This window comes from Aspergillus lucknowensis, assembly GCF_044049455.1.
Source record: "Aspergillus lucknowensis strain CBS 449.75 chromosome Unknown BJX67scaffold_36, whole genome shotgun sequence".
Taxonomy (NCBI): domain Eukaryota; kingdom Fungi; phylum Ascomycota; class Eurotiomycetes; order Eurotiales; family Aspergillaceae; genus Aspergillus; species Aspergillus lucknowensis.
This window is the reverse complement of record NW_027263580.1, coordinates 202,191-225,495: the sequence shown is the minus strand read 5'-3', so window position 1 is coordinate 225,495 and position 23,305 is coordinate 202,191. Positions and strand designations below refer to the sequence as shown.

The window sequence follows — 23,305 nt, the reverse complement described above, 5'->3', positions numbered from 1 at the left end:
GCAAGTTCTCATGACGTGGAGAACCGAGACAGCACTCGGGGATGGCACATAGCTTTACGAGGGGGTCGGGGACCTCAGCCCGGGTGATCAGGCCATTGGATGGAGACTTGCGGCGTTTCGGCCGATGGATATGTCGAGCCGGCCTTGAACCGTGGTTGCGTTGGGTACAAGAGATCGGGAGGGTGTAGGCGTATAGTTCCGCTGAGGACCCCCATGCACGACGCGGCACGTGACAGTGGCGTGACCAACAACGGGAAGCCCTAGACTGGGCGAAGACGCTCGATGTGATCGAACGACATCTTTCGAACCATTGAAACTGGTCGTTGCTGCGGCTGATCATGGCGTTGGATGACCCAGTAAGACTCAAGCTTAATGGTTGGAAAATTTAACAACCCTCCCGCGCCATCCAAATTGAATGAATTGATTAGCTGGCGAGCTACTACACTACCTTAATCCGCAAATCCCCAAGATGATTTGCTTCACGCAATGCTCTATCAATGCTCCTGCCTCGGAGAGAACAGGCCACGATCATGAACACAAACACGGGCTCTGAATTAGTGGTAGAGACGCGAAACGAAGACGGCTAGATACATAGTTTTGTCTCCCGTAGGTTAGTGCTCGAGGATACGCAGGCTGCCCTGTACAACGCAGTTCTCTAGCACTGAGCCTGGTGGGATGTCAATTGTGCTGCTTTCGGTGGCCACGATAATGACCGTGCCCTTTAATGTGACGTTTCGGCCTAAGTTCACCGCACCAGTAATGGTGAGATGGTCAAGCTCAACGATGCGAGGAATGCTAGGAATGCGCTTCTGGAAATCCGACACCTTCTTGAAGTCGGTTCCGAGCTTGATCACAGGCACGCCGCCAAATCGGTTGGGGTCCATAACCAGCTGGCCGTGCTCCAGACGGTAGAGATCTGACTTGACCAGCAGCAGATCGGAGCAAGTTTTGACAGGGAGGAACCGGCGACGGGGCACATTAACACCGTGGGCGTTCTTGAAATGGCGGATTGCGGCACCAACAGCGGTTTCAAGCTGGTAGATGGCTTGGTCGGCCTCGCCCTTCTTGTCGGCGGGGATGGACTTCTCGTTGGCGATGATCTCCATCTCCAGCTCGTTCTCCTCCACGACGCGCTTGATGGCACGGAGGCTCATCCAGATATTGTTTGTGTTGAAGTACTTGAACTTTTTGATAGACTTGAACTCGTTGACATGCTCCTTGGGCACCTGGGCGATTTCCAGCAGCCGGACTTTGCCCTCGTAGTCGATAATGGTACCACCCTTGACATCGGCCTTGGTCTTGTCCGTCAATTCCATGATATATTCAGCCTTAGTATCAACCATGTGCTGCAGAATACGCATGTCTACAACGGCGCCCAGGTTGTCAGCGTTAGACAAGAAAATGTACTCAACGCCACGCTCCAAGAGCTTGTCCAAGGTCCCGGAGTTGTAAAGTGATTCATAGACGTCACCGTGGCCAGGAGGGTACCAGTCTTGCAAGGGGGCATCGAATGATTTGGGCGCCGGTAATAACGAGTCCTTGATGATCCTGGGGTAACGAGACTGGTTGAAGGTGATGATATCCACGTTATGACCTTGGTACTTCTTGATAATGGATTGAGTGTCCTGGTCGGTATTGAACGAGTTCATCAGAACGAAGGGCACGTTAACATTGTAAGTACGGTTCAAATGCTCGATCTGCCGGACCGACAGGTCCAAGAAGGACATGCCCTCACGGACCTCAATAACGGACTTCGGTCCAACGCAACCCATGGAAGTTCCTAGACCACCATTGAGCTTCACGACGGCAAGCTTGTTGAGGAATTCGACAGAAGCCTCCTTGCCGAGATCATCGTAGTTGACGACCTGCGAGGGTTGGGGGGGTGCAATGCGATCCCAGTTTACCACGTTGCCCTTAGCCTTGTCGTTGAGGAATCTGCGGAAGAGAGCAAAAAAGTTGTCCATCTCCGCTTCAAATCGCTTACGCTCGCTCGCATCAGGGACGGTCTCCGCAAGGGCGTTCAGGGCATTGCGCATCTGAGAAGCGGCAACACTGGTGGAGGCATTTTCAAAAGCCTAAGAATGTTAGCATGCTGCTTGTTGGCACCAAAATCAAAGCGCAGTTGCATGAGCGAGAACAGAAAATACATCGGCAATGACTGAAGCAGAGGCGGTACAGGAGAGGACATAAGGTGCGTTTTGTACCAAAGACTGCCAGAAGATGGAGCTAACATTGAAGACAGACCTTCATAGCGGGAGAAAGCCGCCGAGGCATTTGGAAGAGACGTCGGAAAAGGCTAATTGTGGTACAGAGAAAGACGGTGAACAGGACCGCGGAAACAGGAGAAAACAAGCAAGGCAGTAGGGGAGAGAACAAGAATACAGCCGGCAGGAAGACTCAATCGCATCAATTGCGCATGAGTGTCTATTTACCGGTCTCTATCTCCGTCTCGCTTGGAGCTGAACTTGCAGCGCGACGGGATAGCAGGTGCCAGTCAAAGAGGGGAAGAACCGACGTCATATGCGCGGAAGGTGCCTCCCAATCGACAGGAAAACGAGGACACCATGGGAAACCGAACGAAAAAGAAAATGACAGCGGTACAGCTTGACTTACCATGTGAGACTGGGACTTCCCATGGTGTTTCCCAAACCCCGTGTTCGAGGAGAGGTGGGTGGGTAGATCTTTGGTGGCCATCGTGTCTGCCGTTCTTCTGCAGGAAAGAGCGGTTTATGCGAAGAAGTAAGTCTGCTATGGACCAGATACCGACGTTAGTTAAGAAACTCAAGCCGTGCGGAAGAAAGGTTGAAACTTTAAGGCAGTGGGAAGGAAGTATGCTTTTAAGTGGCAGAGACTTGAAACACGACATTCAATCCACGTTGCCAGTGCAGACGACAGATGGTGCGTTGAAGGCGTCGATCCCTTCGGGGGGCAAGGGAGGACTGCCGTCATGGAGGCGGGAAGCCGTGCGACAACACGGAGGGAGCGAAAAGGAGAGGGAGGGCAGGCAGACTTACATTCAATCCAATGGTGAACAGACAGACAATGGTGGTGCAGGAGGAGAGGTTCGATGGGAAGTCAGGAGGAGAGGAAGCCAAGGTGGTTTTATGATTGCTGGTGGTGAACAACAACAAGAATGACGAAAACAACTTGAAATTATTTCTTGGCCGGGACAGTTTTGAGGCATCCCCACTCCACCTTTCAGGGGAGGGAAAGGGTAGATAACCGTATTTTACAGGACTTCCCATTGCTTCTGTGGTGGCAACAGCTCCGATACCGTACCAAAACACCACCACCACCACCGCCAACAATGTTGGATATCAAATTGACCAGATGACCTCGAATGAAATTAGTTTTTGGAAACATTCCTGGACCGATTCTGGAGGCTATTCTTGGTCACCACTGAGGCATTACTTTTCTTGTTATCAGTGCTTCGATGGGATCAGTCGTAGTCGAGGCGCATGGCAGCTTCAGGTTGTCATGCGCTGCGAACCTCAAGCAGTCGAGGTCTGTCCTCTGCACCTCCGCCCCTGTCCATCCAAGATCAAATCAAGATTTGAGATCCCTCAGCTGACATGAATCGAAAGGCTTGAAACCTCCTATTATTCGAAGCTCAACCCCCCACCGTTCCGTCCCCTTTACCCGTCCAGGGTTCAATAAATAACGATCTCGAAAAAAGCCCCACCGCCTCGTCATCACCCAATTCAGACAGCTCCAGCCCTCTCACACCTCCCTCGCAACAACTGACAGCTCCCGCAGCCTTATTGCTCCCGCAGCACGCACTATCAAGAGGATCCCAATGATTATGCCGAAGACCTCCCACCTTACATAACGAACGGCCAGTGATATATATATTGTGTTTCTGTGGAATAGGTATCGTCTGCATCCCAGATAGCGCACTATCGATTCTGGCGGCCCATTCATGAGAGGCGTTCCGGGCATGCCCCTCCGTTCCGCCTCTGCTTGGATATGCGGCGCGCCTGGACCTCGCTGAACTGTGATTCTAATTTTAAATTTCTTCCCACCTTGGACCCATCTGACTTCCCCCTTCGTTCGTCGAGTTCCGGTCTCCTTTTTAATAATTTTCCTTGGCTTCCAAGGTTCCATGTTCCGATTTCTCAGACAAGCGACGGACTCGGGGTTAAAGAGTGGCAAAGGGCTGAAGAGAAAAGCTAAAAGGCGCTCAAGGCGTAGCACATCTACAGTAATCCGTCCATATTGTCGACCGACGGAAGAATGCGTCAGGCGGAATCCGCCTGTCCGTGCCTAGAAGATCAGATCTGTCACTTAGGGTGTCCTCTTACGAGCGGTCTGAAATTCGAAGCCCTACTCAGAGGATCCTCACATTTCATCTCCAGAGTAAAGGTATCTAACAGTCATCACGTATCCAAGTCCTCCGCCCAAAAGTGGCATGCAAACGCGACATCATGTGAAGAGCCACAACGTTTGATACCGAGAAGAGCAAGAAGATAAAGGAAGAATAAAAGTCGAACGAAAAACGTCACAAGTATGCGCTAACGAACAATCCTGCGTAGTAGCCACCTAAGCGCCGCTCACATTGCGTTTGCTGAGGAAGCTACGTCGAGGCTTCCTCGAGTCCGGGCTATCTGTCACCTCGGATGCATTATCGCCTGTAGTGGAATAAGCAGTACCGGGCCGGAGACCACCATCGGAAGCCGTGAAGCTGCTCCGGATTGCAACAGTCCCGCTGCCAACATTCACAGTCTTCTCCTGTCCAGCAACCGAGCCCTGATCACCAACAAAGAAAAGTGCCTCTCCTAAGACGCTGTCCGAGCCAAACGTTGAGTGATCAACCACCTTGATCTGGTACTGCGCATCGGCCGTTGTGTTGTGCACACGGCAGGTCTCGTTGCTAGATTCAAAGTAAACGGGACCGCCGCCGCTCTTGATTGCCTTGCTCTTGAGCACGTCTTTTGCGCCTTTGGGTCCAATTGCCCGCACGAGCACCCGGACGTTAGCTGAGGGAGGATATCCACTGGCAGACACGACCGTGATGGAAGCGGTTCCGCTTTCTCCCTTGCCACCAATGCTGAGCCGATCGCCATAGTGAGAAGCACCGCTTCGAGTACGGGAATGATGGAGCTCGCTCTTGGGTGTTGAATTGGGCGGCGTCTCTCCGTCCACGAGAATGGCGGCCGGTACGTCTTTCTGTTCCTTCTCCTCATCAGAGCCGGATGAATCGTCACCCCGAATCTTCGACATGATCCCGCGCCCCAAGAAGGAGGCGCCCTTAATAACATTGCCACCAACAAACCCGACTCCCTTGACTGGTGCACCAACTATCTTTCCAGGCGTAGCAAAGGTGCCGGAGAAGGTCGATGATCCTTGGCGAGAACGCATGACATATGTTGGCTTGAACAGGAGTTTTAACCGAATAGCCCCCGACTTTCCGTCGAGAGTGAGAGTAACCTCTTGGGCCCGGAAAGGATCCACCTGCTCAAGATCGATAGGGACACCTCCGAGGTAGTCCGCCTTATCGCCAAAGTCCCAGTCATAGACATCGCAACGGAGATCGGCACCAATACGAGACTTGATAGGAGTCTCGAAAAACTCGTTCCAAGCAGGGTGGAGCGTCTTCTTTTGCACCTTCGTCTTGAAGACCTCCTTGCCATCCAGGCGGAATTTGCAGTATGGATCGCTGTATCCATTCCGGTCGGCAGACGGAAGATCAGCAGCATCCAGCACATCAACGCGGAGGTTACCCATGTTGTTGATACTCTCTCTTGGATCGAGCTTCATCGAGACGGGGATATACCGAGCACTAACAATGACTTTACTCACTTCTCCATCGGCGGATCTAAGGACGAGCTCGGTTGGGGTGTACTACACAAAGTTAGCGATTATCCAACAGATGAAACCGAAGGAAACAAGTAATTACCAGGATTCGTTGAAGCGTGGAATAAGTGTCGCCTGTAAGTTTTGCGATGACTTCTTCATCATCATCTTTCGCATTTTGCTTCTCCACAATTCGGAGGGTAATCTTTGAGAATTCGAGCTCACGCACGAATGCATCCCCAACTACGCATGCTGTTAGCTTTCTTCCCCGTATCTCAAGTGAGGTAATACATACTGTCTTCGACTTTAGCATTCTTTGACCGAATTTTCGGCGACGACCATACGGGGAACATATAATCGTCCATTATGACTTCCACATGAACATTGCTGCGAGCAAGCTGGACTTCGTGAAGCTTGAAGACAAGGAAGCCAGATTCTGGAAGAGGTCAACACAAAATACAGAAATCAAGGAGCGATAGCGGATTCTTACCGTAGTTACCAAGGTCCTCCACGGATATGAAGGTCTTGGGAACTTCCTTGATGGATTTGACAGACATGGTTTCAGAGTCTCTTGTTGTACCGGGCCGGGATTCAAGGCTTGCACGACCATTTGTTTGCACGTCCCCTGTACCATTTGCTTGGGCTTTCTTCGCGGAGGCTTTGGAATCCACGCTGACGGACTTGGAATGGAAGCTCTTGCGCTTCGAATCAGTGCTCTTTCTCGAGAGCTCGGCACCCTCGATCTCGCCGTTAGCTTCCTCGTCCAATTCACCCTCTTCAACCTCGTCGTCAGGGTTGACTACGGGAATTGTCGGGTAGAAAGCGACCGTGTAGTTTAGAGTTCCTTTAGCGGAGCGCTGACCGAGGCGGAGAGTGCTCGACACGAGCTGTTTCTCGTCATCAATTTCGAATTCGCCGGCTTCATTCTCATGGACATAATCAGCCGCGGAGAGCTCCACGGAACCAAGAGAGCGGTCGCTCCCGACAGACTCCTCGTCCATTACTTCGAGAGTGAGCTTTTCGCGGGGACTGTGTATCGGGACATATACGACCTCATCCCAATCTGGGTCAAGGTTATTTCTAAAAGTGACTGTTCGAGCCTTCATGTAGCCAGACAGCAGGACGCGAGCGTAAGGATCAGACTTGCCCATCTTCTCCAGGTTTCGAAGGTCCGTTGCGTTATGGAAATGAATCCGTACAACACCGATGGGATCCACGTAACCAGCGCTTCCTGCGACGCCTCCCACTGCGACAGGCTTCCAATCTAGGACCAGCTTGGCACGGCCAGTCTTTGCGCCATGAAGATGGAACCAATGGTGGCCTTTCTCCATCATTTTCAGCATGTCGTTTAACTTGATCTGATACGATCCCAAGACTGGATCCTTCACCAGATCCCTGTCATCCTTGATAACCAGACCAAGACGAGCGTTCTTTCTATCTGTGACCAAAAACTCCTTTGACGCGTCCTGGAAGATCGGGTTGTTCGTTCGCTTGAGTTTCTTGGTGATATGAATTTCCTTTCCGTTCAAGAGTAGAACGCCGTACGGGTTGAGTTGTCCAACTAGACTCTTAGTCCCATCCAGATCTTTGGCCTGCTCGACAGTGAATCGCGCAATGCCCGTATTCAGCTCCGGGGGTGGTTCGATCTCTCCATTCTCAAGCTTCATTCCCTCCAAAACTGGGAAGAATCGAATATCTGCGTGGATCGTCCCGCGAGATCGGCCGCTCGCCAAAACCTCAAGGTAGATGCTCTCGTGTTCGGCCTCTTGTTCGAGCTTATCCAGAGCGAAAGTAGCGGTTCCAAGTTCTTTGTCTTTTCGGAATTCGTTCCAATCATATGGCTGAATGGTCAATGCATCCGAGAAGGATGTGATGATAATAAATATTGTCTCATTCCACCTGGGACTATCCGTGTCTTGTATCGTCTTAGTTCGGCCGAGCTCTGTCCGGTTGTTCAGAGAGACAACCGCATATGGATCAGGGGTGCCCGCGAATTTATCAGGGTTCTTGAGATTGCGTGCTCCATGGAGCGTCACAGCAACGACGCCAATTGCCTGGTCAACGGCACCTCCCGCAAGCATCTTGGCGATCTCGATGGGGAAAACGTTCGGGTCGTACATCATTGGAGCAAGGTTGTTGTGAATTTGCTCCTTGATAAAGCTTTCGAGTCCAGGAATAAAATTAATGTCGAAGCCAAGGGTATCACCACCGAGGGGTTTGCAAACGTAGTCAATCTCCGGCCGTTCCAGGAAGCAGACATCAACCCGTTCGATGTGAGGGAAAGGAATCTGAAGCTTCACCTTGACTCTCATTAAACCACTGCAGGCCATATCCTCAACGATCACGTCAAGACCTTTACTAACAACACCCTTCCCCACCCGTACTTCCAAGACAATTTTGGGATTTATTTTGTTCTTCAACTGCCGAGCAGTTAAATCCATGGTGTCGTTAGGAGTGAAGCTAAACTTCCAATCCATGATGACGGTGTCCACCTCCGTTTTGGGGTAGGTCTTGACGTGCTCTAGTCTTGGGGGTTTACTCCCCAACACGAACGTTTTCAGACGCAGACTATCCAGAAACGCCGGGGTCGATGTGCTCAAAACCTGATCAACGGAGTTGATGATCGTATCAGCCATCACAGGTGCGTATATAGGCCAGAACTTGACCAGGAAACTGTTAATCCACTCTAGGCTTTCAGTGTCGGTTTCTAGGCGCTGCTTTGCCATCTCACGGTTAACGTCGTCGCGGAAATTCCGTCGAACTCGTCGAATTGAGGTCCGATAGTATGTGCTGCAAGCGGCCATGACGATGAAGATCCAGCCTATCCCGCCTCCTAAAACAGCAACAACCCACGAAGCCAGGCAGGCAAAGACAATGACGCCAGCATTATGATACCAATCTAAAGCGGAGAATGATTGGTTAGTAAATGTCGCCATGGAAGCATCTTGCTAGCCACGTACCGCCAAAGAATTTATCATCCAGTTTGCCTTCCAAAAAGGTCTGATGATCCAGTAATGTCGTTTCATCGTGTTCTTCCTGGGTTGGCTCTTGCATGAACTGCGGGGCCCAGCCAGTCCGATCGCGTGCCCATCGAACGGCATCATCCTGCTCGGTTTGCTTTTTCTGCTCCGTTGTCCCGTCTGCCTTCTCATCTAGGGGTGTTTCTGCGGCCCGAGGGGGAGGAAGATCATTTGGCGCTGGAGTGCCGCCGTCCTAGCAAGATCACAGCCCTGATTAGGTTGGTGTCATCTCAAATCACCATGACTACTCAACTCACTTTGTCCGTAATCACTCCAACACCTTTTGGTTTCGGTTCATGACGGAGGTCCAGCGGGATTTGCTGAAACAGAACAAACGATAAGCATTAGCGGATGATTGCTTGAGAAGGAGATCGACGGGGTGGCTGGGACGTACAGATTCCGCCTCTGCGGCTTTCTCTTCAGGTGATGCATCAGGGTCGAATTGGTAGGCTGGTAAGCCCACCTTTCGAGCTTCGTCAACCAGTTTGTGCTCGACGGTTTCCGGCTGGATGTGGGAATTGGGGTCTTGAGAAGCGGCCTGGGCTGTCTCTATGGCCCCTTGCTGCTTCAACTCAGACTTCTCTAAATTGTCAGACGCCATGGCTGTCGATAAGCCTCCGGCGGCGGGGAGTCACCACTACACAATCTAAATGCAAATGCGAATCAGCCAATGAACTATTCTAGGTCCCTTTTGAAAAAAAAAAAAAAAGAAAAAAAGGAAAAATGACCAGGGAGCGGATTGCGTATTATATGTGTCGCAATTGACAACTTGAAAGCACGTCTGAAAAGAATTGGAGCCCAAGAAGGCTGAGATAAGAGCATCGATGGGCAGAGTTGAGGTAAGGATGGTTGCCTTGCTGCTGAGGAGCTCGGCAGCGCGGAGGCTGAAGCGCGGCAATTCGCCAAACGGTCGGGGTCGACGCCAAGTCAAAGATGGAGAAGTGGAAATGAGAAGGGAATCACTTACATGGTACGAAAGGCGTGGATTTCTCTGTTGGTGATGGGTGTGACAGCCAGACTGATGAGAGGTTTAAGACTCAAGAGAAAGCGCAGGAGAGTGAAGGTGGAGAGAAAGCACAGTGAGGGTCAGGGCAGCCGAAGGTGGAAGGCTGGGGAGCCACTCTTGACGAAGCCAGTAGTGGCTCGTGAGGAGGAGCTGGAGCTCATAAATAAGATGGAGATTAATTCGGATTTCGAAAGCCAAGCAGGTCGTGACGTCGATAGAAAAGCGTCTCCCTTGAAAAATGAACCGCCGATCGATGAGCTCAACCGCCCACGGAACAGGAAATGACCCCTTTGAGAGCGGCTTCGCTCAATCTTGCCAGTACTTTGTCCGCTATTTTTCTTTTCTCATTCCTCGACTCTGTCAAGCCTCAGTACAACTACGACAAATTCGCAAGGAAAGTCCCCTCCAGAGCTGAGTTCCGTGGCCTCAGAGGCTCCGATGGATCGACGAGAATTAGTGGGCGCCAGATTTGGGTCCCTTGACTCTCCACCCTTTGCACCGCCACAGATCTACAGCGCCACATTTCCATGGCTGCTACTGAAAATAATCTCGTCCACTCCAATCCTCGACTCGAAGCCTTCTCGGGGTGAGGAGTGTGATGATCATGGATGAAGGCTCGACGGGCAAAGAGTGCATCCCAGTGGAGAACCTGGAGATCTCTCGTGCCCTGCCAAGATGAGCTTTGCAATCGGCCTCTTGCTGTGGGGGTTCCAAAGTCGAGCCACGTTTTGGCTTCGGCGATGATCGGACTTTCTCTGATTCTTTGGAGAGTCCAAGAAAGTTGGCCAGACTTCATTGGCTATTTCGCACAGATGAGAACTCAAAGCTTCCCTTCTCCAGGAACTTGACACAACATCCTTGCATTCATTCAGAACAGCTTTTTGCTCTCAACACCATTGTACACGTGGCATGCATGAAAATGCCAACTGTCTATCGAGCTCGCAAAAGAAAAAATTCCATCACATCCCCACTTTTACTGTGCAGGGTGCTCATGAACCCTCGTAAATGCACACAGATCGCGAGGATTTTCGCCACTCAAACTCAATCCTTTGATGAGGCCCCTCTTCCATCATCTCGAAAGGCTGCACTCACCACAGACTTCCTCAGTAGCGCGCATCTGAGCCCACTGAAGCGCCACCACCCAATCCGCTTACTTGATTCCCAGTGCAAGCCAAGTTATTTTTTCCCAGCCTGAAGGCCCGGCCGCAATTGACTCCCGCAATCTTCAGCACAACCTGATCTCCATCCAGCCGCGTGTCTAACCATCCCACAGTCAGCATCCGGCCTGGACTCCGTTTGCGCCATCGACCCGGGTGCTCTCCCACGGTCTCGTCAGAGGGGCCGTCCCCGTCCCATTGTGCATTGACCGTCAAAACCGTCCACGACCATCTGCCGTCGATTCACATAGTCTCTCTCAGATATGCATATCGAGGAGTTCGTGCATCGGGAAGCACTTCCAAGTATTGTGATTCGAGCCGAGGTGTGAGCACAGATGAGACGATCTTGTCCTTTTTCGGGAGGAGAGATCTATCGAACTATCGTTCGCTCTGTGCCGATCGTTCTAACGGAGCTTGCGAAATTCCCTGCGATGATTCTTCCTGCACCCGACAGATCGGAGCCTGTAAGTTTCTCCAATGAGAGGAAGGGAAATGAATACTTCCACTTTGGGGAAATTGTTGCACTTCCCAAGTGCTTGCTTATGGTCAGATGAAGATCTTCGAGCGACGACAGGTTAGTGCAATTTTACAGCTACAAATTGAGAACTTCCGAGCCGCAAGAAACCAACGTCTCAAGTCAGGGTATGGTGTAAGTAATACTTCAAAGCGACTTCTGGTTGACATTGCTCTGCTTTGCGCCTTGCACTCAATTGGTGGCTGGCACACAAATGATGGAAGGCCAGGATAAAACTGTTGTCCATTGTAATTGGTTTCGAGCAGGCAATCATTGATTTCTGGAGCAGATATTTGACGAGCTCGATAACCAATATTCAAGAAAGTTTCCCAGTGAAGTAAATGCTATAGCTCAATTGGGGTAAAGCAGCGTTGGCAAAATAATATCGCATTAAGTGGCATTTCGTCAATTACGGAACACAGGATGCATTGCCATTTCAAAAGGTAAGTATATATGGAAAAGATTGATACCATAAGACCGCTTTTCTAGGTGTCAAGCTACAGTTCTCTCGTTAGTTGCCACCCAGTATGTCTCGCTCACCGTCCGAGACGGATGACACCGGCGGCCATCAGTTTCTGGATCTTTAGTCGGACCTGAGCGTTCTTCATGTGTTCTTGCAGGGCAGCAGGGTCACCCTTGGCCTGCTGTAGGATACTCTGCATGACTGGGTCCTGGAGAATAGACATGATCTAGACAATTTTAGTAAAGCTAGCGAATAAAGATCGGGATAGCTTACCTCTGGGTCATTCTGGATTCGCTCCATGGTCTCCTGCTCAGTTTCTCCGGCGCGGGCGCTGAACTGGGCATCAAGCACCTTCTGTTGCTGTTGCTCGATCTCGCGGGCGTGATTTGGATCAACGTGTTCCTGGGCGTCGGTACAGGCGTCTAGGGCACGACTGTACTCTTTCATTGCGACCAGCGCCTGCGATTTGCGCATGTATGCACGAAAGAACTTGGGATCACGGGTGATGGCCTCGTCGCAATCTTGCACGGCCTGGGGGAAGGCCATCAGCTTGACGAGCGCGGCCGCACGGTTTGTGAAACCTCGCGGATCGTTCGGAGCACGTTTTGTCATCTCGGTAAAGGCATCGACAGCACCGGGCCAGTCTGCCTCCTGGAACTTCTTCTGCCCCAACTCGCGGGCCTTCTCAGCCTCTTCGGGATCGATGTATGCCTCTTTCTTCGCCTTGTCTCTGGCTTTCTCCGCGTTGCGCAGCTTAGTGAGAGCATCCGGAGTTCTGTGTTCAGTGAGTGACTTGTTGTAATTGTCAATAGCTTTGTCAAGGTCTCCTTGTCGCTCATAGGCAGTGCCGATTCTGGTGAAAGCCCTGTAAGTAGTGTTAGTAGTTGCAGGAAGATAATAATCATCAAGCAAATCTTACTTAGCAATGATCTTGAAGTCCGCACGGAGTTCACGGCCTTCTTCGATAGCGTGCTGGCAAGTCTCAATGGCACCTTGGAGATCACCTTTCTCGAACTTAGCTGCACCAATATTATTGAGGTATGTAACGTCCTTATTCAACTCCCACGCCTTGTTGTAGTGCTCAATAGCCTCATCAAACTGTTTCTTCTTGTAGAAATCGTTGCCAATCTTTTTCTCCGCATCGCCTGCCTCCTGCGCCTTCTTCTTGGCAGCTGCTTCCTCGTCTTCGGGTTCGGGCTCGGGCTCGGGCTCCTTCTTCTGAGCCGCGGGGCGAACGTCAGGCATCGGCACGTCTTCTTCTGCCTCAGTGGCACCGGAAGGACCGGCTCCCCCAGGCGGAGCCCCGAAACTCATGTCAATACCAAGTAACACGCTCATGACCTGTAGGAATCGTGGGTCCTTGATCTCTTCTCCGATGTTATTGGGGTTTTGTTGGATTCGCTTGAGTTTGGCCATGAAGTCACCGTCGGCTAAGAGGGCGGAGGTCTTGGGGTTGCTGGACAGTTTCTGGAAGAGTTGAGGGTCGTTGAATATGTTCCCGAGCCCTCCCATAGGGTCTCCGCTAACGCCATCAGCCTGAGCTTCGGCATCAATAGCCCTCTTTACGGCGTTCAAACCGCTCTTGGCCTGCTCGTTGCTAGGCTCGATCTTGATGGCTTCTTCGTAGGCATCGTGGGCGGCCACTAGACCATGTCAGCAGTTCACGTATTATCAAGTTCTCAAGAACGGAAAGACAAACGAAGATCCCCTAGGCCACGATACGCGGCTCCCTTTCGCTGGTGGCCCTTCGACCAGTCTGGTTTGATTTCAATGGCCTTCTCGGCATCGGCAAGCGCTTTTTCGTATTCGGACTGAGCAGCGTAGACCGCTGAACGGTTCGAGTAGAGGACGTGGTTGTTCGAATCGAGGGCGATTGCTTGAGAAAACTTCTCACTTTGCAAGGGATTAGTATGCTGCAACTGTCGTCCGCATTGCCAAAGCGGGGTAGCTATACTGACATGGCAGTTGGGTAATCCTTAGCAGAGAAGGCCTTGTTGCCCTCAGCCTTCAAAGCGTCAGCCATGGTGCGAGAGGTCCGGAGCAGAGACTGAAAACGAAGTGAAGCTGTGTGGAGAGTGAATCCTGATCAGCGTCGACTCTGGTGTCGACGCAGCTAATATTGATGGACCTCAGAGCTTCTGGAAATTTCCGAGCCCAGCCGTCGCCTCAGGCTTCCAGGCCAACAAAGAGATGGGGAGCTCTGATCCGCGCTAAACCATTCATGACTCAAAAAGTCAACGCTAATCCCAGAAAGAACTCCAAACCACGCAAAAAAGCATCTTTTTCCTCTTTGCTGCAACCACTTTCGCTCACTTTGCGCCTGCTTCTATCAGACCACCGGGACAATCAGTTAGTTATTCTTTCCGTTGTCCCGGGATGCATCCTTGATTATGCAATCCAATGAGCCTCTGTGGTGATTGTGACGCTTCGTTTATCCCTCTCAAATGGCCTCCGCGGGCACGTCTGGCGGCTCTGTGACTGAGCTCGCCTCCAGACTTTACGACGCCTGCATCAGCCAGTTTTCTCACGACCACCTCTTCTACCAGCAAGACCTTCTGGGCTTGGAAATTCTTCCAAGTAATGACCTCCCACTTCTACTCCAATGTACCCAGTCCCTTGTCGACCAGAAACTCTTTCGACTACTCCAAGGTAAAAATGACCGGTTAGCATGGAAGATCATTCCGAGGGAGGATGCCGAAAAGTAAGACCGTGCCTCGTCTCTAGCGTTCGCGGATACTAACTGTGTTGGTTCCTCCTAGGCTCCAAAACCTCAGCCCTGACGAAAGTTTGGTCTACAATGTGATTCATTCGATGGGTCGATCGGGTATTTGGGTACGAGCAATCGGAGGCCGCACCAATCTGCACAAATCCATCTTAGACAGATGTCTCAAGTCCCTCGAAGGCAAGAACTATATCAAGAGCGTCCACAATGTCAAATTTCCCAGTCGAAAGATGTACATGCTAGCTGGCCTGGCACCCAGTGAAGAGGTTACGGGCGGAGCATGGTTTACGGACGGTGTGCTCGATGAGAACTTCATCAACGTTGTCTCCGGGTTCATCGAGTTCTCTGTCAGCAAGAAAAGTTGGTATGAAGTTCCAGCGTCGGATAGATCCCGCAACAAGCGGTTAAAGACCGCAGATGGTAGCGTGACGGTGAAGAAAGAATCTGGTCAAAAGGAATACCTGCCGTACCCAGCCGGCTACAAGGGCTACCCAACCGTAGCGGCGTTAACAGCCGCTATTAACCAGAGCGGCATCACTCCAGTCCGCCTTGAAGAAGAAAACGTCACACAGCTTCTCGAAATGCTCTGTTACGATAATAAGCTCGTTTCTCTCAATGGCGAGGCCTATAAATCCGTCAAAAATCCCGCCGAGGTCAAAGCCCGGCAAGCACGCAAACCAGGCGAGGACCCCTCAGTCGTCGATGATCAGTTAGTTCGAAACGGTATGACGGAAGTGCCATGCGGACAATGTCCTGTTTTCAATCTCTGTGTACCCGGTGGTGCGGTGAGTCCGGAGAACTGCGAATACTTCGAGACCTGGATACATGAAAAGGGTCCTCTCTCTTTTTGAGTCGAGTCGGTTTTTTGGGCTGGTTATTTGGCTGTACACAACATACTCTTTGTTTTATTTGCATAGCGATGGCGTTGCATATCTTGCGTTGGGACTGGACCAGGGCTTGGTCCTTTTTGCTCCGATACGGATGATGTTGATGCCTAAAGTAGGGTAGATAAGTTAAGGCGAGGGAAACATTTATGCTTGGATTGCCTCCAGGCCTTTGCGAACTGGAATCAAGTCACTGCGTGCTGCCAATGCTAGTCTTTCCAAAAAGTCTGCGGCGGGCCCAGTGAGTTGATTCACCATAAGGCCAGGAATATAAATTGCACACTGGTCATGACTATAATACAAAGAGGTCATAAGTATGAATTAAAAGATTATTCGGCTGTTTTCGCAGCCAAGCAATCAGGACAATACCACGTGCCTACGGGCTCTCGTGTCAACCCCACGCACTTCCAATGGAACCATTCAAACTTGCAGTTCTCATTATCGCATGCAACCATGTCACCATGGCTGACCGTACGGCATGTGCAATAAACCTTAGTATCCTCATTTCCCTCGTCCTCGTCATCCTCGTCCACGTCATCTTCCCCCCGGCGGGTCTCACTGGCGTTCTCTGAATCGGACATATCGGCGCTACTAAGCATGGAATCGTCGTCCTCGTCATCACCACCTGCGGCGGAAGGAGATTTCTTCTGGGACCCGACCTTTGGTCGGCCACTTGCGCTGGACGCGCGCTTGGTGGGTTTCCCATTGATTGACTTGAGCTTCTTGAGTTGTTGATGTGGCGCAACCTTTTTCGTTAGTGCTTTTCTGATCGTGCCTGTGGTGCGTGGTCCTGCGCTGCCAGCGCGGCTAGAAACTGGGGTCCCGGCTTTCGGTGTGCCCGGACCGAGTGACGATTGCCGGAGATTGGAGGAGGCTGCAGGAAGCGTCCCTAGCGAAGCGTTGAGGCGTCGCCGCTTGTTCTCCACAGCACCAGCTGATGATTCCCGTTGTCGTTGTTGGAAGTGCGCGGCGGCGGAAGCAGGCGTGGCTGGGGCGGAACTCCGCGCGGTAGTCTGCGATGACAAGGCAGACGCTGAATTTGCTCGGTTCAGCGAGAGGTTTAACCTTTGGCCAGCACCAAGGGGATTCGCGTTGCCCGACGAGGCGGTTAATGGGGAGGAGTAGGAGGGAGATTCAGTGGCAGACTCGGGGAAGAAAATTCTCGGGGGATCGCGATACTGGTCCTTGTTGTTGAAGAGGGATGGGATAGCGGGGTCGTTCGAGAGCACGCCTTCGTTTTGTAGATCACGGATTTTGACGTCCAACCTTTTGATCTGTCTATCTAACAAAACACACGCCTTTTCGCTTAACTGAATTTTCTCATCTTGCAACTGCTGCGAGCGGTCAATGTTCTGCAAAACGAGCTTCGAATACTGCTCTTCTTTCGGGTTGGGAGTAAGGCTGCCGTTGAGCTTGATGAACTTTTGTATGCTGGCATCTCGGGAGTTGATGATCGCGCGACAATCCTGGATGACTTTGTCCTTCGCTTGTATTTCTTCCATCAAGTGGGTTATCTCGGCCGGAAGGTTGGCGACATCGTGAACAAATTGCTCCAGCACCGAGGCGCAATCTTCCTGTCCATGAGCCATCTCTCGCCGCCTTGACTTTCCCAAGACCGACGCCGAGTCGAACACTCCTCACGATATATGCGATATGTAGGTAAATGGTCTCGGAAATTGCAGTGAGAACAGCCGCGACTTATTCGGCAGCTAAAGCGAGATGAAAATGCGGTAGTTGAGTTCGTGAGCGATGGATGGAGACGAAGTGCCGTCGCTGACACTGCCGAAACGGGATGTGCAAGGAGTTCCGATGCGGGACAATAGATATTCCGCTCCCGCGCTGTCAAAAGCTCCGAAGCCACAGAGTTGCCCTGAACAGTTCCGTCAGCTGGGAAGACGAAGGGGCCAAAGCCGACTTTTCCCACCACTGGCATGGGTAATCCTCACTAGTGAGCCAGCTCTCGGCTTTTTGGCCGCTTCTCAGAGTCATCTTGCCGGTATTACGGGCTTCCGGCACTATATGCGGCCTCCCCATGATTTCTTGCACGCGCTCCCCCAAACGCACCGTGTGCACATCCTCTGGGAGAGCGAGACAGCCCCAAGTCAGCAATTCCGCGGATGCTAGTATATATCAGCGACAATATACCCCATGACGTCGTTGCGATAGTGTTTCTGAACCTGCAAACAGTGCAAACTAGCCTATTTCGGCAGTTTCCCCCGCGGCTGAAATAACTTCACGGTGAGTTGACTCAGGATCTGCTGAGGCTTTTGTTGCTTACTTCTCTTTCGCTGCAGTTTCTCTTGATACCCCTCTTGAATTGCGCCGTGTTAGGATTCGCCAATTGAAGTCGCCGAAGGCTCAGACACAGAAACCTTCACCATGGGCGAGCAGCCAGCTTCCCCACTTCCGGAGGGGATCACGTCTCTACTTGACACAGATTTGTACAAGCTGACGATGCAATGCGCGATTCTCAAATACTTTCCCACTGTCTGTATGTATTAAGTGTGTCGTTTATGGCTGTACAATCGCCGCTGACACGCATCTCACATAGACGTCACCTATGGCTTCACAAATCGTACCCCGCAGATGAAGTTGACGCGGGGTGCATACAAATGGATGCTTACTCAAATGGAGCGTATGTTGGCTTTATTGGAGCACATCATTGTCTGACTAACGTACGGGGGTTTCTGCAGGACTTTCTAACATTCGGGTTACGGATGACGAGCTGGATTTCCTGAAGAAAAGATGTGCCTACTTCAACCATGCATATCTGAAATACCTGGCGGCATTCCGGCTCAAGCCCTCAGAACAGGTCGAGATAAAGTTTACTCCCCTAGAAGATACGGGAAGCGATAATGACTTGGGTGATATTGAATATATCGTCAAGGGTATCTGGGTGGAGACTATCCTCTACGAAATCCCACTTCTCGCGCTGACAAGCCAGGCATACTTCATGTTCAGTGACAAGGACTGGGGCTATGGACATCAAGAAGAAAAAGCCTACCGGAAAGGCTGGGTTCTACTAGAGAATGGCTGTACCTTTTCAGAATTCGGGACCCGGCGTCGTCGCGATTATCATACCCAGGATCTAGTGATGGCGGGCCTATGTCGGGCGGCGAGAGAGGGAAAGGCAAGGGGCCTTCCCGGTGTATTTACCGGAACCAGCAACGTTCACTTTGCAATGAAGTATGACGTGGATCCCGTTGGAACAGTCGCACACGAATGGTACATGGCCATCGCCGCGATCACGGACGACTATGAGGGCGCAAATGAGATGGCCCTGAAATACTGGCTTGGTTGTTTTGGTGAGGGGGTATGTTTGACAATGTTAATCAGCGCTGTATTGAAATTTCGGCCCTATTAATCAGAGGCACAGGTTCTCGGTATCGCACTGACGGACACATTCGGCACACCAGCATTCCTCGACGCCTTCCGCAAGCCGATACCCGCATACACTTCGGCCGGCGTCGGTGCTGTCACAACATCCGCTTCAGGACCAAGCACAACCACAGAATCCAATATCCAAAGCGAGGCCGAAACAAAGCCTCCCATCTCCGCACCCCTCAAAAATGGACATCCCGACGCTGTCAGCAAATCGTACGCCCAGGTATACACCGGCGTTCGCCAGGACTCAGGCGACCCGATGTACTTCGTGAAAATGGCCCGTGATTTCTATGACAGGGAGGGTATCACGGAGACAAAGGTGGTGGTTTTCTCGGACTCATTAAACATTGAGCATTGTCTTGAATATAAGGTCCTCGCGGAGGAGGCCAGGTTCAAGCCCGTATTCGGAGTTGGGACGTTCTTCACGAGTGAGCCTCCTTCGCAACCCTTCCCCAATCATGCGCGTCGGTGAAAAATTAAGAATTAACCCTGGTGTTTGTAGATGACTTCGTAAACAGCTCTACTGGGGAGAAGTCCCAACCACTGAACATTGTGATCAAAATCTCCTCGGCGAATGGAAGGCCCGCCGTGAAGCTGAGTGATAATATGGGCAAGAACACGGGCGATAAAGAGACTGTGCAGTCCGTCAAGAAGCGACTGGGCTATGTCGAGCATGAATGGGAGGAAGGTGATGAGAGTAATCGATGGGCGGCGAAGTCCTGATTGATACAATTACGATGCGGTTCAAACAGAGTAGACTATACCGCTCTACACCGTACTATACGGCTCCTGGGGCTTTAGGATTATAATTAGGTTGTACTATACAGGTTTCGAATAGATATCGGGCTTCTTTCATGGAGGCAAAGATAAATCTATACGTGACGCCGACTCCATATTCAGGTACTGATACATCTGGAAAAACGCTGGCGGTATTTACAGAAAGGAAGCAAATCTCAAATATTCCAAACCCGCAACGCCGAATAATTTAGAAGCACATCATACATGGTATTCATCGAGATAGAACGCTCAAACTCAAACTAGGAGGGGGGATCACAATTTCATTTGACAAGGTTGGAACAAGGCAGCCTAAAACATCTCATCGTCAGAGCACGTCAATCCCAGATCCCGATCCAAGTCTCCCGTGATACCCCCTTTTAGATGTCTAGGGCTATGGGGCATCGGATGACTTTGACCTGCGTCCGCTGGGAATGTGAAAAGGTCTTTGGGTTCATTGGCGCCGCCGGTGGTGGAGTAGTACTCTGGATTAGCATCCGCCCAGCGAAGCAACTCACTCGTCCAGTCGATATCCAGATCAGGGCCATTAGAGGGGTTAGGCCCGGGAGGGGTGAAATTGGATGTGTAAACGTCGATATCGATGTCGAGGAGGTCGGTGGAGAAGAAGGGGGCAGTGGAGATAGATTGAATTGGGCCGGGGCTGGGGTTGAAATGGGCGTTGAATGGGTCAATAGAGTAGTCTCCTGGCGGGGTTGGTTGGTCTCGTTGGTGGTTGGCGGGGGTATCTTTCGTGATGCTGTGGTTGCGGACTGGCCTTGTGCCGGATAGCGGTTTGGTTGTGGATGCTGGATGGCTTGACTGATGTGAATCGAAACGGAGAGAGTCGTCGTCGTGTTCCTCGCTCGGTGGTGTCCAATGACGGGGCGACTCATTTTGTATAGGCGAGGGGATTCTGTGAAGTGGATTGGAGACGGAAGCGCCTTTCTGCGGCAGATCTTGAGTCTGTGATGGAGGGGATCCGTCTAATTGCATGATTCTTAAGAGAGTATTCGAGCTGCTGGATTGCGCCTTTACGGCGGCTTCGATATTTGCTACCTCCATGTCAGCCGCCGGATAGATCTCCTTCAACCCCTGCAGAACTTGAATACACCGCTGGAAGTTGGAGATGCTGCTTTCCCGAAGAGTAGGATCATTCGACATCGAGTTTGCCAAGTGAGCAACAGCAGCAGGGAGAATGACAGTCACGCCAGATTGAGGGAGATATCGTGTGAGATCCAGCCGGTTAAGACCTTGAATGATATGGGTGATTCCGACAGCAGCCTCTTGCATCTTTGTTCGCGCAACGTTAGCCAGTTCAAGGCGCGAATTTGTCTGGTCCTTCGAGGGACTATATGCCCATGGGCGATGGAGAGCGCTGACGGTTGCATGATACAGCATTCGTATCATGGCACCATGAAGAAGTAGAACATCCTCCCCATCATTGAAATTTGTTTTCGATGCAGGGATGAACTGGGCGTCTCTGGGTAGCGCAGAGAGCCATGACTCGAGTCGCTGGCTGCACCGAGCCAGTTCTGACTCTGAAGCATGTCTTGGGACAAGATTAATAGTTGTTCGATTCGTGAGACCAAGTTGATGCTGCGAAGGAGTATATTGAGCGAAGAGGACCCGCCCGATGCACTGACACAGCTTGGCTTTCTCAATGAACATTATTGCAAGACGTTTCTGATGGGAAACATCCTCCAGCTGCCGACAATGAAATTGGTCGATCACCGAGGGACTGAACGGCTCAAAATCAAAATCATCTATCCTTAACATTGGAAGGTTACTCGACCCTTCGTTGACTTGAGTCGGGCGTCTCATGCCCATAGCGATAAGCCGGTCACGACAGAACAAGCACCACCACAAACGCGTCCTCAATCTTTTTGTCGTTATGTCCATCCGGGATGATGACGGGTCCCAATTCAATCCTATAGACTGAGCATTGGTGCTACAGATGCCAATCCAATCCCATATGTCCCTCTGCGGGCTATTCATGTGATCGGACCAGTAGGTCATGAGGAGGAGGGTTTGCACAATTATAATGCGATCATCTTCACATTCAAGGGAATATAGCAGCTAAACAAGATAGACGTCAGCTTCGATATTCTGGAGAGTGGAGGAATGTATATGCAGAATTGCACCGAACGCACCCTTAGTCGCGTATAAAAGGTATTGCGCGCGCTCTTTCTCGTCGTAAATCCAGCAGCCTGCAGGTGCTTTAAGTCCACAAAGGCAGTCGCCACGAACATAACAGCCTGGAATAGCAAGAGACTGATGTTGCCCTCCGAATCATTTTCGGCGATGCACCGCAGGAACTCCTGAAGGTTCAGTACCGGAAGGAAGCTATGAACCCATTTGATATAGCAGCGTAGTAGTTCAGTTCGTAGCCCCACCTCAGGAATACAAAGTGCTCCTCGAAAGCGCAGAAACTCCAGGTCCTCCGGTGATACTCTGGAAGGGAGTGGTTTCAGGAAGCGCGGTTCTTCGTCAAGTATTGCAACGAGCGGGTCGAAGTCAGGATCAAGCAGGTCTTGCACTGTCGACACCATATTAGCAAGTGCTAAGGAGTGCGCGTGCGCTCGAGTTCCTATTGACCGCCGGCTCGCAGAGAACCTGGACTCGTGAAGCCAAGGCGAATAAGCACTATGACCCAGGACACTACTGGTCCTCTTCACCGTAGGTTCGTCATCGGCAGATGCGGCGTCTGATTGCTTTCGCTTCGCCGCCGCCAACATCGTGTGTGCAGAGAATAGAAGTCGGCCAGCCGCATCTGACACATGGGAAGAAGATTAGCGGGTTTAGCGCCAGCTTGTCACCTCGCTAGACTGTAGGTGGGAATAGCGATCCCACCGGTGCGGGCGAGGGCGGTGTTCGGCAGCGCTTCTTGAGATGGCAGTGCAGTGGGCGAGGAGCAAGGAGGCATCAACTGAGCAAAAAAGAGCTGTGGGTGCGGGGGATCCCCAGACTGAGGAGCGCTTCCCCGCCAAATTCACGAACATTTTCTCTAGTCCAATGGGATGCGACAGAGAACGGCGATGGAAATCGGCATTTTCAGGGCGTAAGCTCAGGCAAATCCGTTCCACTCGGGGGCCTGGAGAAGACGGAGAAGTGGAGTTGATTTGCCGGTTTGAGGATCCGGGAATGTTGCCTCAGGCAAGCAATATTTGCGCTCTAACTCCGCAGTGCAGACCATTTGAGATTGGCATGGATTCAAATGCCCCAGTCACTCAGGCTCGAGCGCCGCATCATTTCACTGGCTAGCTGTCGTTCGAGCCGGCAACTAAATCATGTTCTCCTGAGCTGAGACCTCGAGTATGTATGCTCTCCAACACACGTAAGGTTTTCGACAAGAAGCGAGATAGTTGCAAGTAGACTTCACCGTCCATCCCAGCAAGATTATCTCTGGCCAAAGACAACTGCGCTTAGGGACCAAGGAAGAAGAGCTCTCAGATACCACGTGCATCGCAAAGAAGCTAGTCTTGGGGAGGAATGTTCGATATGATTGTTCCAAATAAGTCTATCAACGCCAGATGATACAAGTAACCCCAGAAATAAGATGGTACAGGCTCTGGAGGGCCAGAGGATGCA

General features: G+C 51.4%; 8 protein-coding genes across 8 annotated transcripts; 3 read left to right on the top strand and 5 right to left on the bottom strand.

Annotated features, from left to right (window-relative positions):
* Window positions 1-195: 195 nt before the first annotated feature.
* Window positions 196-3,179, bottom strand: ugp1 (UTP glucose-1-phosphate uridylyltransferase). Its single transcript, XM_071029733.1, has 3 exons — window positions 3,015-3,179; window positions 2,614-2,748; window positions 196-2,075 (listed from the first exon to the last, which is right to left on the bottom strand). The coding sequence occupies exons 2-3, from the start codon at window positions 2,692-2,694 to the stop codon at window positions 612-614; spliced, it is 1,545 nt and encodes a 514-aa protein (XP_070883916.1). The 5' UTR covers window positions 2,695-2,748; window positions 3,015-3,179; the 3' UTR covers window positions 196-611.
* Window positions 3,180-4,539: 1,360 nt separating this feature from the next.
* On the bottom strand, window positions 4,540-9,414 carry BJX67DRAFT_383354 (putative membrane bound C2 domain protein (vp115); the record flags this gene model as incomplete). The annotated part of the gene is made up of 7 exons (XM_071033442.1): window positions 4,540-5,841; window positions 5,897-6,036; window positions 6,089-6,229; window positions 6,284-8,692; window positions 8,754-9,006; window positions 9,071-9,133; window positions 9,208-9,414. The coding sequence occupies 7 exons, from the start codon at window positions 9,412-9,414 to the stop codon at window positions 4,540-4,542; spliced, it is 4,515 nt and encodes a 1,504-aa protein (XP_070883915.1).
* A 116-nt stretch (window positions 9,415-9,530) lies between these two features.
* BJX67DRAFT_197026 (uncharacterized protein) lies at window positions 9,531-10,150 on the top strand. The gene has a single exon (XM_071025405.1). It carries the CDS (start codon window positions 9,781-9,783, stop codon window positions 10,102-10,104), a length of 324 nt encoding a protein of 107 aa, XP_070883914.1. The 5' UTR covers window positions 9,531-9,780; the 3' UTR covers window positions 10,105-10,150.
* Window positions 10,151-12,026: 1,876 nt separating this feature from the next.
* Window positions 12,027-13,976, bottom strand: sti1 (Hsp90 cochaperone STI1; the record flags this gene model as incomplete). Its single annotated transcript, XM_071031413.1, has 5 exons — window positions 12,027-12,179; window positions 12,227-12,818; window positions 12,873-13,596; window positions 13,653-13,846; window positions 13,912-13,976. 5 exons carry the CDS (start codon window positions 13,974-13,976, stop codon window positions 12,027-12,029), a joined length of 1,728 nt encoding a protein of 575 aa, XP_070883913.1.
* Window positions 13,977-14,204: 228 nt separating this feature from the next.
* On the top strand, window positions 14,205-15,738 carry BJX67DRAFT_196845 (RPC34 RNA polymerase subunit family protein). The gene is made up of 2 exons (XM_071025401.1): window positions 14,205-14,654; window positions 14,713-15,738. The coding sequence occupies exons 1-2, from the start codon at window positions 14,398-14,400 to the stop codon at window positions 15,524-15,526; spliced, it is 1,071 nt and encodes a 356-aa protein (XP_070883912.1). The 5' UTR covers window positions 14,205-14,397; the 3' UTR covers window positions 15,527-15,738.
* Window positions 15,708-17,797, bottom strand: BJX67DRAFT_196868 (putative PHD finger domain protein). The gene is made up of 2 exons (XM_071025404.1): window positions 17,484-17,797; window positions 15,708-17,429 (listed from the first exon to the last, which is right to left on the bottom strand). The coding sequence occupies exon 2, from the start codon at window positions 17,146-17,148 to the stop codon at window positions 15,889-15,891; it is 1,260 nt and encodes a 419-aa protein (XP_070883911.1). The 5' UTR covers window positions 17,149-17,429; window positions 17,484-17,797; the 3' UTR covers window positions 15,708-15,888.
* Window positions 17,739-19,848, top strand: BJX67DRAFT_196848 (nicotinate phosphoribosyltransferase). The gene is made up of 6 exons (XM_071025402.1): window positions 17,739-17,797; window positions 17,854-18,050; window positions 18,111-18,194; window positions 18,253-18,872; window positions 18,936-19,371; window positions 19,446-19,848. Exons 2-6 carry the CDS (start codon window positions 17,939-17,941, stop codon window positions 19,664-19,666), a joined length of 1,473 nt encoding a protein of 490 aa, XP_070883910.1. The 5' UTR covers window positions 17,739-17,797; window positions 17,854-17,938; the 3' UTR covers window positions 19,667-19,848.
* Window positions 19,824-22,800, bottom strand: BJX67DRAFT_196857 (transcription factor domain-containing protein). The gene is made up of 2 exons (XM_071025403.1): window positions 21,868-22,800; window positions 19,824-21,793 (listed from the first exon to the last, which is right to left on the bottom strand). The coding sequence occupies exons 1-2, from the start codon at window positions 22,450-22,452 to the stop codon at window positions 20,030-20,032; spliced, it is 2,349 nt and encodes a 782-aa protein (XP_070883909.1). The 5' UTR covers window positions 22,453-22,800; the 3' UTR covers window positions 19,824-20,029.
* Window positions 22,801-23,305: the final 505 nt, after the last annotated feature.